This window comes from Astatotilapia calliptera, chromosome 8, assembly GCF_900246225.1.
Source record: "Astatotilapia calliptera chromosome 8, fAstCal1.2, whole genome shotgun sequence".
Classification (NCBI taxonomy): Eukaryota; Metazoa; Chordata; class Actinopteri; order Cichliformes; family Cichlidae; genus Astatotilapia; species Astatotilapia calliptera.
In genome coordinates, this window is record NC_039309.1 from 19491809 (window position 1) to 19508721 (window position 16913).

Sequence of the window (16913 nt, forward strand, 5' to 3'; positions counted from 1 at the left end):
GAAAGGCGACCCGGGGAATTTAGAGAGCAAAACAGAAACTAAAAACCCGGGGAAACAATGACACGAGGAAGCCGGGATCGGGACGGCGGGGGGCTGCAATAGAAAGGGGAGATGATTACTAGGGAGCCAGGAAGCGGGGAAAACATATCAGGACTGAGTTAGAGTAGGGGCTTACGATAGAACGGGACCGTGGGAGCTCGGGAGGGAAGTGTGGCAGTCCGTGGGGGGCAGGAAGTCCGTGGGAATGGCGAGTGGGCCAGGTGAGCACCGCGAGATCCAGTTGAGCCGGAGGACAGGCAGGTAGCAGACGCCGAGTAGAAACCTGGACAGAAGTAGGCAGGTTAAACAAAGTTCCAAGCAGAAGAGAATGCACACTTTTCGTGGAAGTCTGGTTACCACTGTGGGGATGACTAACGGACTGGCGTGGCGCATCCGTCAGCGCCAGATTAAGTGGATCTCCGTGTAATCACCATGATGGAGAGCAGGTGTGCTGGTGATGGCCCAGCCCGGGGGTGTGGCTACCCGAGCATCACGCATTCCACAGACACAGGACCACGGACCATGACATATAGATATAGCGCCTTAAAAGCTTCTTTGTTGTGCCCATTTGTATGTTTCTGTACATCTAAGAACACTGAACAGATGGATGTGAAGCTTGCATATACCAAAGATAGAAAATCCCAGAGCAAATAGTGGTCTGCACCATTCTCAGCACAGGGGCCAAATTGCCTTATAACAACTTCTTCCAAGTAGAACAACAGTTACACATGGGCTCAGCTAAACTCATGATCCGTGGCTCAAGGTAATACTTTTGATTTCCGATTTTTCTGAATCAATCCAGGCAATAAAATATCAGCTTTATTTTTAACCTGTTGTCTTCAGTTTGCTGATAGTTAAACATGATTATGAACAGAGTATGAGTTAGTGGACTATTAGGAACAAAGAAGGACAACATTGTAGGAAAACCTTAGCATTTTACTCTGCATTTATCCTCAGTGGCATAATGGTTATGCGAGTTTGCAGTACAGCTTTAGAATCGAAGGAGGCCATGGTCACCTTCTATTACCAAAAAGAAAAGGAGAAGAAAAAGGACCATGAAAAATACAGGTTATGCTCACATCATTGTTTCAGTGGCTCATAAGCAGTGTTGGTCAAGTTACTTGAAAAAAGTAATCAGTAACTAATTACTGATTACTTCCCCCAAAAAGTAATCCCGTTACTTTACTGATTATTTATTTTCAAAAGTAATTAACTACTTAGTTACTTAGTTACTTTTTAAAACCACGATTTACAACCTGAAGAGGTAATAAAGCGATAGGTCTTTCAGCCCAATTCTACTTTTTCTACATAATCCATCATACAAAATGTAATCAAATGGAAAAGTCTCTTTTTTTAACTTGTTTTATCAGTTTTAATCTTTTAACTTTATGCATCAAGCAAAAATTTAATTATATGCAACATTCTCTGACTTGAATAAATTAGTTTAACATTTAAACCTATTTTCTGCACATTCCAGCTCATAAAATAAAATATTTTTTGTGTTTACACTCAGTCTTTCAAATATATGCAAGTAAAACACAGCAGAAAATAAATAAAGTCAAAGACTCAGCGGTCCTGTTGCTCTATTTTCACCTGTAAAGCAGGACTGCGGTAGGCGGAGGTTTACCCTGGTGCAGGTGTGCCGCGGTCAGTTGAAGAATCCGCTAGTGTCTCTGTGAATTTCCCATTACGTCGTTGCGCACTCGGTGCTTGCTTGGAAGTTTAGGGGTTTTTTTCGCTGTAAAAAGAAGTTTTCTTCCCACGCACGATGGACACTAATGTTTTTGTCACTTTTTATGGAATCAAACTCAAAGTAAGGTCAGTACTTCCATGCTTTAAACGCTGCACGCTCATACTCTCTCCCACAATCGATATGTGATTCATTGTTGATCTGCACACAGCTGTTGTCATTAACGGCGCACTCGCTTACGTCACTGTCATGAGGCATTCTCGCAAAAAATCACGGTTTTAGTAACCCCCCCCACCCTCACCTTCACTACAGAGTCCTCTCCCCACTCTCCTACCTCCCTCGCTTCCCCCCCTTCCTGACACCATGACACCCCCTTCCTCCAATCCCTCTCTCAGCAGCAAGACATCTCCCCCCCTCCCCTCCTCCCAAACATCTCCCAGTGTCACAGTGGATCAGGTCAGGAGACAACTGAGGAAGCTTCGCCCCAGAAAGGCAGCAGGCCCAGACAAGGTGTGTCCTAGGATGCTAAAGGCGTGTGCTGCTGAACTTGGGGAGCCGCTACAACGAGTCTTCAATCTCAGTCTGCGACATCCTGCATCGTCCCGGTCCCCAAAAGGAACCGGCCCAATGAGCTGAATGACTTCCGACCGGTGGCACTGACGTCACATCTTATGAAGACTCTAGAGCGGCTCTTTCTCAACCTCCTCCGACCACAGGTACAACATGCCCAGGACCCACTACAGTTTGCATACAAGGTGGGTGTCGGAGTGGAGGATGCCATCCTGTACCTCCTACACAGAGCCCACTCACACCTGGATGGGGGAAAAGGCACGGTCAGGATCCTGTTTCTTGACTTTTCCAGTGCCTTTAATACCATCCGGCCATGTATGCTTCAGGAAAAACTGAACAGGATGGAGGTGGACCCCTGCCTGGTGGCTTGGATCTCCGACTACCTCACCGACAGGCCACAGTACGTCAGGCTGAAGGACATCACGTCTTACACTGTGGTCAGCAGCACAGGAGCACCACAAGATGTTTTTTTGGCAAATGTGAAATGAAAAAATTTTTGTGCCAACCAACTTTTTGAAATTGAGATTGAGCATACAATCCTCTCAGCCTCTGGACAGGCACTTTGACTGAAGGTGAATCCACAGGTGACTTCGTGGGAGGCAACCTGTCTCTAAATAAGTTGTTGAAGTTGAGCTGATCTCCATCACTGAAGCAACTGTTTTAACAGCAACAAGATCTCAAGTTCATTGATAGGAACTTTTGTCCTGTGGCGTGTCCAGCGGGGTGGCCTGGGGGGGCACAGGCCACCCCCCAAACCAGACTGGCCACCCCAGGTGCCACCCCGAAGCTAAAACAATAAAATTCAATTAAATATCAAATGTACGATTACGTTTTCGTAGTGAAGCTCAGATATCCGAGTGTAAGTGAATGCAGCATCGGCAAAGGAAGGAGAAAGACGGCACCACAGAAAGCTATTTTCCGGCAAAAGAAAATGATGAGAGAATAAATGTCCTGGTAAGTAATATTAAGTTTGTTGAGTTTAGTAAACTTCGGTGAAATTAGAATACCAAGGAAAAAATAACACTTAAAGAATTATTGCAACCGCCGAATATTTCAGTAGGCTACTGGGCGGCCGCGGAGCTAGCATAAGAGTTATTAGTTATAAGATATAATCCAAGTTGCAGGTTAATACTGGCAGTGTCGCCATGCCAGCTGACTGTACTTCATCATCAGCCAGTGTTGTTCTTTATACATCAATATTACCAAAGTTTGTGCCATGTTCAATGCAGGGATGTGCAGTTCTGGTCCTCCTGGTTTCAGATGTTTCCATACTTCAATACAGCTGATTTAAAGAATCATTTACAGACTTGTGCACAACTAGGTGTTTGGGGATTATTTGATTTGAATTGGCTATGTTGGTATAGGTAACATCTAAAACATGCATGATAGGGGTCAATAAGGGCAAGAATTTGACATCCCTGACTTCCAGTCAAGGTCATACATCAAGAAAGTTGTTGTTTGTGACATAAGTTTTTGCTTTATTACTTCAGGGCCAACTAGTATAGATAGAAGAATAGGAGTGGAGAATGAAAAGATCTCAAAATATTGAGAATTTCTTCCTTAAGAAGGCTAAAATAACGCCAGAAGCAGAGAGCAATGTCAGGGAAAGGTGGACTGAGCAGCAGTCATCATTGTCACCTGTGATTTCTACAAATGAAGGTATGTGAGAATGAATAAGGAAAATGCAAGGAAGGGATGTTTATATTGTCAAGTGTTCAACCGATCCATAGGGGACAAATCCTAATATTTGGGAATAAATAATTAAATAAGTGAATATATGTATTGTGGTACATAATTGGAAATTAAAACAAAATCCTGCTTTAAATAACATGTTTTTTTTATTTAATGAAATGTAATATTTTTATATTATCCCAGGCACTTTTTCACCTGTTCATGATCCACCAGATAACCAGGATGTGGTGCCTTTTGAAACATCTTCTCCTTCAACATCATGTACGACACTGGGCCATCCACATGGTATTTAACCTCCAATCTTACTTCATAGATTAATATTGAAAGCCTTTAATTGTGCATTAAACATTTTATAATATTGATACTGTCACTTTTGCAAGAGATGTTGTTCTAGATCAAAAACAATTCTTCATTGATTTTTTTAATTGAATCCTCCCACACTTAGATATATCTCAAAATCCAGCGGAGGGACCTAGACAGCCACACTTGAAGATATTTCCTCGAACAGTACATGGTGAAAAGAGGAGGGCCTTCAGCAAGACATGGTATTCACAACACAAATGGCTGGAATATTCTCAAAGTCGGGACTCTGTCTATTGTTTTGCATGTAGATACTTTTCCATTCCAAATGCTTCTGAAACTCCTTTTACATCACATGAAGGGTACTCAAACTGGAAGAAGGCAATGTATAAAGATGGAGGTTTTAAGGGGCATGAGAAATCTGAAGGTCATACGAATGCCATGTATGCTTGGAGTGAACATCAGAAAAACATTTTGACAGATTCATCTGTGCGTGATGCTTTGGACAAGGCATATAAAAAAAAAGTAGAGGAAAATCGCATATATATCAAAACTGTTGCTGAAGTAGTTCTCCTTACAGCTATGCAAAACCTCTCCCAAAGGGGGCATCTTGAGACAGATACATCACAAAACAAGGGGAACTTTTTAGAGTTAATGGAACTTCTTTCTAAGCATAATCCACAAGCTGCAGGAAATGCAAAATATACCAGTAACACCATTCAGAATGAAGTAATCGAATGTCTGTCAGAGATGGTACGTGAAGACATTATCAGAGAAGTAAAGGAGAGTGAGTACTTCTCTGTGATTGCAGATGAAACAAAAGACCTAAAGAAAACAGAGCAACTGTCATTAGTACTAAGGTATTACTACAATGGGGCTGTTCAAGAGAGTTTTTTAGAGTTCCAGAGAGCAAGTCAGCTAGATGCAGCAGGGCTCACTCAAAATATCATACAGTGTCTGGAAAGGTATGGCCTTGAATATAGATCCAATCTTGTAGGCCAAGGATATGATGGGGCGTCAGTAATGGCAGGGAAATGCAGGGGTGTTGCAGCCAGGATCAAAACAGAGGCAAAACATGCATTTTATGTACATTGCAATGCACATTGCCTTAACCTTGTTATCGTTGATGCAGTGAAATCAGTCCCTGAAGCACACTGCTTTTTTTCATTGTTGCAGAAATTGTATGTCTACATGTCAGGTTCATATGTTCACCAAAAATGGATCACAGTTCAAAAAGACATGTATCCAGAGGCTCCTAGAGAGCTTCAGAGACTCAGTGATACCAGGTGGGCATGTCGTTACAGTGCATGCAAAACTGTAATGGACAGATTACCAGCTATATTAAGAGTGCTACATGAGATAGATTTAGAGAACAGCGGTGACAGATCAGTGGAGGCACGGGGTCTGTTGGCACAAATTGACCTCACATTTATTGGCAATTTATCCACATTTAGAAAAATTCTAGGGGAAATTAAGTTGCTTTCTGATGTACTTCAGTCTCCATCTCTTGATCTAGCAAAGGCTGTAGACCTAATTCATGCACTTCAAGACACCTTGGACCAATATAGAAGTGAATCCTGTTTTGATGAGCTGTGGCAAGACGCAATGGATATTGCAGAACAGTGTACTGTTGCCTCTGAGACAGTTAAGAGAAGGGTGCAGAGAGAGAGCCTCAGGCTAAAGGGTTATTTTGTAGATTCTCCAATCGGGCAACACAGGTGTAAGGAGGATGACAAGGACAAGTTTAAGAGGGAAGTATTTTACCCCATTCTTGACCATGTACATGCAGAGATGGAGAAGCGCTTCAACAAGACCAATTGTGATATTATGAGGGGTATACAGGCACTAAACCCCAAGAGTAAGAGCTTTTTGTCAGAGGAAATAGTTGTAAGCTTGGCTGGTCTGTATGACTGTGATATTGAAGACCTCAAACATGAGCTGTATCAAGCTAGAAAGGTTGTTCAAAGGAGAGCAGGGTGTGGGAATGAACTCTCCAGTATTTTGGGGTTTACTACCTTCCTAGAGTCTTACAAAGAGGTGTTTCATCAGCTTTTTCGTTTATGTCGAATAGCTTTAGCTTTACCTGTCAGCAGTGCTACTTGTGAACGTAGCTTTTCAGTGCTAAAGCTTATAAAAAAATCATCTACGAACAACTATGACTGATGAGAGGCTTAGCAATACTGGAGTTTTGAGTATTGAGAGGAAAAGGGCAAGATCATTAAGCCTGGATGACTTTGTAACACGTTTCGCCACCCGTCACTGTAACAGGCGGATCTACCTATTCTAAGTCATTGATAATATTTAATGAAGCATAGAGTAGGTACTTGAGTAAATGTTCTCTATCAAAAAATAAATATTTTGCAACTACAAGTGCTGCTGTTCACAAATGTTTTTGTACTTCTTGTCTTCTTAACATGTAACAGAGTCTTATTAAAAGTTCAGTATATTTTAATAAGTTTAAATAAGTTTTGCATTGCATTGGCTAATTTGCCAATTGTATGTTAAAAATGTTTGTAGTTTAATGTTCAAAAATGTTTTAGCCCAAAACATATGTGCACTATTTGTCAGTAAAAATACTTGTCCTTGAATGCTGAATAAACTGACAAAGCACTGATTGTATCTCTTGTACTTTATCAACACAGTATCTAAACACTTTTCACTATAGTGGTGAAAATCTCATTTTAATAAAAGTTAAAAGCGCATCCGGTTATTAGGTTTATAGGATTATTGAATTATGGTTAACGGTTGGTAGAATTTTTTTTTAACATTATCTGCCAATTACATGTGCCACCCTTCTACAAATCTGTGCCCCTACCTGGCCCCCCCCAAAAAAATTTTCTAGACACGCCACTGCTTTTGTCATGCTGCAGTCTTTGGTGTGACTGTAGTATTAATGTGTTAGCAAAGTATGCTTGAACTTACCATTTCACTAAATGATGTGCTGCAATACAAGCTCTAATTTCTTCATTTTCATACTGCAGATTGTTCGGACAGTTCTATTTAAAAAGAGAAACAACGCTGTCTGCACAGGCTGCACATGCTGCACATGCTGCAAAGCAAAGACAAGTAGGATTTTTTGTGCAGCATCCATTTCATTCTAGTTATAGCAACTTCCTGCTACTACTCCAGTTTAAAAAGTTCCAGAATATGCTAATGTTTGTATATAGTCACTGACGGGTCCGTAGACCTGTGTGACTCGTATCTTTTTTCACATTTCTTGAGACTAGACATATGCGAATTCACAAACGTGAACAGAATGAAAAGTCAAACAGACAGACATTGTCATGGGGGATGATGTTGGCATCATGATTAAAAACAACCCATTAAGCTTTGCAAAATGCCACTGAAACCTTTTATACAAGAATAATTATTTTTTATGCCTTAAGTACTGCATTTGGTCAGCAGTAGGTCTCCATTACTGTGGACCCCAGAGTTTAACTACAGCGCAAGTACTTTTTACTTTGATGTTTGCCTAGGAGAGAAGAATGAACATATTTTCTGTGTGTATTTTTATGTTTCCGTACACGTGTTGTGTGTGGGATGCAGCAGTACTTCTGAGGATCTGTGTGTATTTCAGTCTCTTGGCAGCTGACTGTTTTTAGCATGTGCACTCTTCTGTCATTTTTATTTTGACATTTGACGATTGTTATGGGTTTTTTTTGGGGGGGGGGGGGGGGGGGTGCTAAACCTGTCCTTTTTGTTGTTGACCAGGATGCCAAATGCTTGCTTACTGTGCAGTACACTAATAAATAAATAATTGAACAGAGCAAATTTGAAAGAAATCACTTCATGTTTTATGTGTTGGAAAGAAAAAAATATCGACTGGATTGGAATATTATATTGGAATACTGGATTTAAAAATGACCAAATATTGGTATTAGGTATCTGTCTTAAAATTACCCACAAATTGAAAAAACCTGGAACAATGGTGAATCTTCCCAGGAAAAGTGAACATACCAAAAAGTACTCCAAGAGCACACAGACAATGGATCCAGGAGATCACAAAAGAATGCAGAACAGCATTTAAAAAACTGCAGGCCTCACTTGTCTCAGTAAGGTCAGAGTTCATGATTCAACAGTAAGAAAGATACCAGGCAAAAATGTCTTCCTTCTCTTTCCCCAACTGGTCGCAGCAGATGGCTCCGCCCCTCCCTGAGACTGATTCTGCCAGAGGTTTCTTCCTGTTAAAAGGGAGTATTTCCTTCCAACTGTCGCCAAAGTGCTGCTCATAGGAAGTCATATCATTGTTGGGATTGTCTCTGTATGTATTATTGTAGGGTCTACCTTACAATATAAAGCACCTTGAGGCGACTGTTGTTGTGATTTGATGCTGTACATCCATCCATCCATCTTCATCCGCTTTGTCCGGGGCCGGGTCGCGGGGGCAGCAGCCTAAGCAAAGAGGATGCTGTACAAATACAATTTAATTGAATGAATTAAAAAATGGCATCCATGGGAGAGATCCAAGGAGAAAACCACTGTTGACCAAAAGCAACACAAAGGCTTGTCCAAAGACAAAAATTAAACTTTCTTGTCAATCTGCGTCTCGTTAGATGTGTTGTAAAACTCACACGGGACTTTGTATTTACTCAGGTTATTTTTTCTATCTGCATTTAATCATTACTTAATATTAATCTCTGGCTTTCAAACATCTTTGACAAAGTTGGCAGAACCACGCTGTTAAGACCACACCTAAAATCTCAGCCTTGGAAAAGCTTTACGTTAAACTCAGAGCTAAAGTATGTTCAGTCTGAGCACAAATCTTTTGGAGGATTTCCTCTGAAGAGAAAAATCTGTATTTTACAGGAAATAGTGGAGCCTTTGTTTAAGGAAATTCAGAATACTGCTTGTTACTAGTGGAAGCGTCTAACAGATGTAGTTCAAACTGGGCTGAACAGCTTGTGAAAACAGAGTCACAGACTACAGTATTACAGACAGAAGGAAACTGCTACACTGGTTAAACAGAGAAAGAACAGTTAAGTAGTCTTACTCTGGGAATCACATATCTGGTTAAGCTGAGGCTGAAAAGGTCAGTGACTCTTGGCTTTAGATAATTCAGCCTAATTAATTTTAAAGGGAAAAAACCCCAATCTGTAAACCAATGACAGTATCTGGATGACAAAATGCACATTTTAAAATAAAGAGCAAGGTTACAGACAATTAAAAGTGAAACAAACTCTATGAGCACAGGCACTGCAGTACTACTCAGTCTGCCCAGTTTTGTTGCAGGAAGCCAAACACAGAAAAATGTATTTAACCTTGCAAATGTACGAGCCCTTCAGGCTTTAAATCACGGTGGTTCTGTCTTGGTCACTAAAATCTATTAAGAAATTCTTTTAAGGCCATAAAAGCTCTTGATAAGCTCGAGCTGCGTAAGACCTTAAATTGGACAAACGGTTAAGAAAACAGATGCTGGACTGATGGAGAGATGACCTGCTATCAGGTCTTTTATCAGTTCCCAGAGTCAGAACCAGACACGGAGAAGCTGCATTCAGCTTTTATGCTCCTTATATCTGGAACAAACTCCCAGAAAGCCTCAGATCAGCTGAAACACTCAGTTTATTTAAATCCAGGTTGAAGACTCACCTGTTCTCAGCTGCATTTGAATAAAGCACCAGATCCACACTTTAAGCTTAAATTTCAAAACTTACATTTAACTACTGATTTTATCTGCTGTTCTGATTTTATCTGTTTTGATTTTATATACTGTTGTTTGTTTGTTTGTTTGTTAATTAGTTAGTTAGTTTATTTGCTTGTTTTATTCAATTTTAAATCATGCTTTTTATTTGTTCTTGTTTCTAATGTCTCTGTAAAGCACTTTGAATCACCTTGTTGTTGAATTGTGCTGTACAAATAAACTTGCCTTGCCTTGCCTTGCTAGTCAAATAAAGAAAGGATAGAATTAATGAATGTCCTTTATTAGATTAGATTAGATTAGATTAGATTAGATTAGATTAGATAGAACTTTATTAATCCCTCGGGTGGGTTCCTCTGGGAAATTCGATTTCCAAAAAAAGCACAGCACCGACAGAAGTTACAGAGTTACAGAATATTATATATATATATATATATATATATATATACACACACACACACACACACACACACACACACACACATATATATAAATACAGAGACAATATAAATAAAATATACGAAGGGGATAAATAGAATAAATAGGAATAAAAAATAAAAATACAAGTGAATTGCACATTTCAAGTATTTAAGTATTTATAGTATTTAATAGGTTATATAATCCAAATTTTACAGGAGTTTTTCTTCAGGAATTACCTAACCAAAAGCATGTGCTTCAACAGTAAGACAAAGGCAAAAATATTTATTGTTTATATACACTTTGAAAACACATCAGAAAAAAAACATATTCATGCCAATATGGACATATGACCAACTCTGTAACACTATTCAGCATGACCGGTTTGGTGATTGGTCAGTGATAGTTTAGGGAGGCATATCCACTAGGCAACCACACCGTGACTGCCATTAGGTATCTGGACAAAATTCTTGGACCCACTGTCAGACCCAACACTGGTGCTTTGGGTTCTGGGTTCCTCCTGGTGCATGATAATGCCTGGCCTCATATGGTGAGAGTACACAGGCAGTTTCTAACCCATTATCCCATCCATAACAGTATAGATATCCAGCATCATTTTTTTCCTATTGAGATCTGAAGTGTTCCTTTCAGATCTGCAGAGTTTAAAGCCAGACATTGTTGTCTTACAACAAAAACCAGAAAACCGTAGATGAGAACTGGTTTAGCAGGAATTTAGGTGCATTGAAATGCTGTATATGTGAATCCTGAGCACAGGAGCAAAGCAAACGATGATCAATTAAGGAATTAGTTCCTCAGATACTCTGGGGGGGGGGGGGGGGTGTTAAGGAGAGCTCATTTGGAAGAATTGAATGTAATTTACTGAGACAGAGAAATTAATTATTGCATTTGCTGATTAGACACCGATGCCCCGTCATGACAGAATCCCAGCAGTGACAGGACCCCCATTAACACCATCATCCAGTGAACCAATGAGCCACCAGGTGGCTATCATGCTAATATGTTACATAGTGATGAACAGAAGGCCAGTGTGGTATGTAAAGCCTGGACTACAGTCACAGCCTAATGCTTTGGCTACAGCTGTGCACACATATATAAGAAAGTGAAGCTGCATTGTTTATGAAACACAGAAATTTGTGCCATTTCCAAAACGTATGGCCCTGACTGTCCATGAATGATGCGGCGTAGCAGCTTTATTTTCTGAGAGGGAACATTTTTGCAACTTACAAAGGATAAAATAGGTGCATAAATAATAAACAGCAGTGGAGGCTTCCAGCAGCTCAGTGGTTAAGTAACACGTAACCATTAATGTACATAATGTTACTGTTCCAGGTCACTGAGGTCTACAGAGTTTCAAAAGTAAACCAGGTCTACTGTCAGGTACCGTGAACCCGCTGGGTTCATATTCATTACGTTTTAAAGTGCAGCTTATGTAAAGAGACAACAGCCACAGAAAAGGTACAGTTTCTTTATTGAGTGCTTTGAACTTACTGATCTTTCAGAATGAGACGTTGCCATGATGCAGTATCTGACAGCTGGAAACATGTGCTTAATAGTCAGCAGATTAATGGCTACTTGAATTACTACAGTGTTATGTTCTAGGTTAGCGGGTTTACTGTGTTCTCACAGGGTAATCCCTCTCTGACTCAGGTTACCAGCGAATAAAGTCACTTTAAACCCTTGAACCACGATGCTGCTGTCATAATGCAGCTCACTCGAGATGTCAGGAATAAATAACTCTTTATGTTCTTTTTGTGACTGCCATGACAGCGTTGGGACAGGAATACTAGAAACTACATTTTTCTGGAAAAGAAGCCATCCATCAACCCTTTAGAACATCATCCCCGACGCCTCGGCTAACATAGAATGACCAGTTGGGTTTGTAACAATTCAAGACACTGACGTGGTAACTGCATTCATGGCTCATGGATCCTCAAAGAAGCTGCAGAGGAAAAGGATTTAGGGAAGAAGACAGATATTATCAGGAGAGACAGTGAAGTTCAAAGTATATGAGAAAAGCTTTCTGATGCTTAAGAAATCCAACCATAAACTTGCAGTTTCATAATGCCACATCCCCATTTGTCAGATTGCCATTGATTGACAGACCTGGACATTGCCAGCCACCTGTGCAGATGTTGCCATGACGACCGTCTATATTTACACCTGAGGCTGGATCCAGGCAGGAGGTTTGGAGAAGAGCATTGACACTGTATCAGTAGCAGACACCTGCAGCCATGTTATCTGTCAGAGGTGATTCACAGCCTCTGTCAGACCAACCCAGTCACCAGAACAAAGTGCTTTCATTGTATGCTTGTGAAAACCACAGACACTTACTTGTCTTGTCTCTAGGCTAAAAATACTTTCCATATGTGTATATTGGTTTAAGTAATTTCTTGTGACAATGCATTGGTTGTAATCTATAAAATATGTGCTTAATGTAAAAATAACTCACTTCATTTTGACTCAGGGCAGAAAATCTCAAGTGTGCCACTAATTAGATTTTCACACACCACTGTGACATGTCAAAATGTCACCTGCTTTTCAAAGAGTTATGTGTCTTATTTTAAAAAAATTCTATTTTGGACACTGAAAGCATATTTCTTACATTTTACAAAACATGAATGCAGCAGATACTCGGGTGCTGCGATGAGGCGAATAATGTTTAGGATTTTATAAACTCACAATGCAAACTGCATCAAACGAGTTCAGTAGCTAAGGCTGAGGGTGAATAGTCTCTTTTGCACGTTACTTGATGTTTGTTTCAACTTCAGTTGAATAAAAATTAAGATGATGTTGGTTTAAAAAATAAATGTCAAAAAACTAAAGACTAGAATAAAGCTGGGGAAAGGACTTTGGGATAGCCCTTTGAAGCACTTTGAATCACTTTGTTGTTGAATTGTGCTATACAAATAAACTTGCTGTGTTTTTCCACAGAGCTGGGCTCCACCTTTGGGCGGAGTCTCCAATCAGCCTGCACACCTGTCTGCAATCAAGCTACCGGACTTCTTGGACGGTATCCCTCTCACGTTGTTCTCTACCTGCAACGCATAAGCCATTCAGCAACACTGTCTAATCAACCTGTCATAATTTACTGGAACCCCGCTGACTCCCAGTCTCTTCTTCATTATAGTGACTCTGTATTTCTCCACCCAGGCCACTGCCCCTCCTTTCACACCTGGACCTGTTCATGGACTTTTGAATTGAATCACAGCTCATAGTTTTGGTTACATGTCTCAGGTTTAGCTCATAGTTCATAGTAAACTTTGTCAGGATTGTCTAGTTTCCCAATTTGATGCTGCCTTTCTGCACTATTGTAAATAAAACTCTATTTTCACATCAGTTTTGCCTCCGTCTGTTTCTGCACTTGAGTCCACACACCCAGTTTGGCCTCTTGGCCTTAACAGGCATCTGTTTGGGCTGCTTCAATGGGCAATTGGCATCATAGATGTGCAGCAACAGCTGCACATCTATGATGCCAGTGCTGAAAAATCTCAGAGGAATGTTTCCACCACCTTGTTACGTTTATGCCAAAAAGAATTCAGCTAAATTTAAATTAACATAATAAAAAAATTACCAGTGACTGGATGTATTGTCATTGCCTGATCTGGGTTGTTTTTGTTTTTTTTACTATAAAGGATGTTTTGATGATGCCTGGCTTTTTTCAGATATTTTTGGGGGACTGTTTTTTTTAGCCTTCAGTACTTTTTTTAGCCTTCAGTACTTTTTTTTAGTCTTCAGTACTGTCAGCTCAGTGTGTTTTTAGTTGTACTGATTATTTTTGGTCATCTGCACCTTCCTGTCATGAACAGTATGCCCAGACCTGGCGAGAGGAAACACACCATGAATCAAGTCTACAAAAACAAATCCAAAGTAAGCAGACTGTTGGGTACATCTGTCTGATGGGACTCAGAATAAGGATACTTGTTACTTGTTACCATTTAATATTATTACAAAGAAGAAGAATCAAGCACACAACATGAGTAGTGTTTTTCCTTAAGGAAATGTGACATATTGTTTTTATAGCACAATTATAACTCCGCCTTTCTCCAAGTTTTATTTCTTGGCTGTGGAATGTTAGTTAACAAGCCAAGCGTACAGCAGTAGTGGGATCTAAAAAGCCACATGCTAGCTAGCCAGGCTACAGTAATAATTCCAGATGTTGTTGGGTTGGAATGACTAGTAGTGCTTGGGGGAGGTGAGTCATGGCTTTCCCCCCCAATCCGTGTGACACATCAAAAGATTAAATAAACCTCATAACACCAGTTAACATTCCAAAGTGCACTTAAAATAGTAGTGACAACAATAACAAGCAAACCATTGTACTCTTTAACTCAGGAGCGCTAATAAGACAGTGTTTGAAATCTGTTTATTTTTGGTATCAAAGTTGTTGAAAACATGAATATTCTGGCACCCTTCCATTTACCAAACACTCTTTATCAACTAAATAATTCAGGATTTTTAAAACTTGTGAATACAGTTTATACTGATGGAAAACAAGTTCCCAAATGCTCCCTTAGGATTTCACCCAGAGTTTATTACTGACCCCGGGGGAGGTTGTATAATCCAGGCTGATGAGAGTCTTCATGTGGTGCATGTCTGGAACCTACAGCTCATTCCAGTCTGTGACTCATTTTCCAACACAGTCCCCAGGCAGTGTCTGAAACTATCTTGAGAAGCATTGTGACTGATGCCACTAACTTATCTGTGCATGACTTGAAGGCTTCTGGACCACTTGAGTATTTGGGTTTAATATTAGCTGCTGAGTTGTGAAACTGACAGTGAGAGTCTTTAACCACAGTATCAGCTCATTGAGGCTATATTTAGTAGTGCTTTGAGGTGCTAAGGTCCCTGTGCCCCCGTACTAATAATAATTACTAATATTTGGCACGTTTAAGGAGTTAAAATGAAAACAGATTTTTGGTTTCTGCACTCAAAAAAAAATATTCTCCTTCCCCAATAAACATGAAACAATAATTTATACAATATAAGGTTAATTTAGTCATATCATTAACCATTAAGAAAAATGTGCTTGGTATAAACTAAATGTAAACCAATCAAGTAATATTAATTTGACTATATTCCACTGAATAACATTTTGCATGGAGAGTTTAAAAACAGTTAAAGTAGTTAAAATCAGGAATTTAGTCCTTTTTTGTGTTGTTGTTGTGTAAGTAACAAAATTCATTCATACATTGAACAGACACTAACGCTGGTAACTGTGGGTAAAAACTCTTCAAATAAAGCTCTAATTAACAAGCTCATATGATATATTTAGATGAAGAGAGTATGTTTTATAAAAGATAATCTATTATTGAGGTTAATGTTATATTCTGTCATGGTTCTCAAGATCTGGAGAGGTCGTGGTGTGTGTATTGTTTGTCTTAACCTCTCCCACCAGGGCGGAACTGGACCTTGGTTCCCCGCCTCTGAACCCACCCTGAACACACACCTGTGGCTCATTCACACTGATCCTGGCAGACTACTTAAGATGGCAAGAGAGGCTGCTTCCTCGCTGGATCGTCACATTACCAAGTGTCAGTGTAGTGTAACCTATGAAAATGTTCCTTTGATCCCCTAGAGTTTCCTCCTGACTTTGTTTTTTCCTCTGTGTACAGGCCTTCTAGACTCCCTGCCCGTCTTCCCTGCCGTCTGGATTTCTGTGGATGTGTGTGAGTGAGCGTGAGCTTCTTAGTGTGGACATTTTTGAGTTACGGATCGAGTGGAAGAAGAGCGTGTGTGTACCCCCGTCTTGGACCTTCCCTTCGGACCCCGCCCTACTCCCTGGAGCCCCGTGTTATCTGTTCCACTGTATATATGTATATATTCTCACTTGGTGTCACATTTCAAATAAACCCTCACCCTCTCTCTAAACTTCAGAGTCCTGCGAGTGAGTCCTCTGCCTACTAATCTGTGACAATATTCAGTCACTAACCAAAGTGCAACCCAGGATCAAGGCAAAATGTGTAATAGACACGCCAGCCCACTGTGTCCATTTCACGCTTTGCCTCTCTAAAATGTGAAATGGACATGCATGCATAAATTGTATTACCCCCGGGGGAGGTAATATATTTAAAGTCACAAAGTACATTCCAGGGTCTTTTATCATCAGAATCAACTAACCTAGGTGGCTAATGTGTGTATATATATGTAAATACAGCGGGGAAAATAAGTATTTGACACATCAGCATTTTCATCAGTAAGGGGATTTCCAAGTGGACTATTGACACAACATTTCCACCAGATGTTGCCATCAAGCCAAATATTGAAGTCATACAATCAAATCAGAACATATAAGTATACAAGTTAAACCATAATAAATAAAGTGAAATGACACAGGGAATAAGTATTGAACACACTTTATTCAATACTTTGTAGAAAAGCCTTTGTTGGTGATTACAGCTTCTAGACGCCTCTTGTATGGATAGACCAGTCGTCTGCATTGCTCAGGAGTGATTCTGGCCCATTCTTCCACACAAACGGTCTTTAAATCCTGAAGGTTCCTTGGGCGTCTTTTATGAACTTTAATCTTCAGTTCTCTCCATAGATTTTCTA

At 40.1% G+C, this 16913-nt stretch overlaps 1 protein-coding gene across 1 annotated transcript; it reads left to right on the forward strand.

The window, feature by feature from the left end:
* The first annotated feature begins 3151 nt into the window (after positions 1–3151).
* LOC113028409 (zinc finger MYM-type protein 1-like) lies at positions 3152–13412 on the forward strand. The gene is made up of 7 exons (XM_026178652.1): positions 3152–3253; positions 3790–3958; positions 4205–4276; positions 4437–5422; positions 5468–5577; positions 6010–6247; positions 13296–13412. The coding sequence occupies exons 2-7, from the start codon at positions 3826–3828 to the stop codon at positions 13410–13412; spliced, it is 1656 nt and encodes a 551-aa protein (XP_026034437.1). The 5' UTR covers positions 3152–3253; positions 3790–3825.
* Positions 13413–16913: the final 3501 nt, after the last annotated feature.

Bases quoted from the DNA above. Each gene is read 5' to 3' on its own strand.
- LOC113028409 (XM_026178652.1), top strand. From the start codon at position 3,826: ATGAAAAGATCTCAAAATATTGAGAATTTCTTCCTTAAGAAGGCTAAA. The intron at 5,423-5,467 runs GTGAAATCAGTC...TCATTGTTGCAG, and splicing joins ACCTTGTTATCGTTGATGCA to AAATTGTATGTCTACATGTC. The intron at 6,248-13,295 runs GTTGTTCAAAGG...GTTTTTCCACAG, and splicing joins AGCTGTATCAAGCTAGAAAG to AGCTGGGCTCCACCTTTGGG.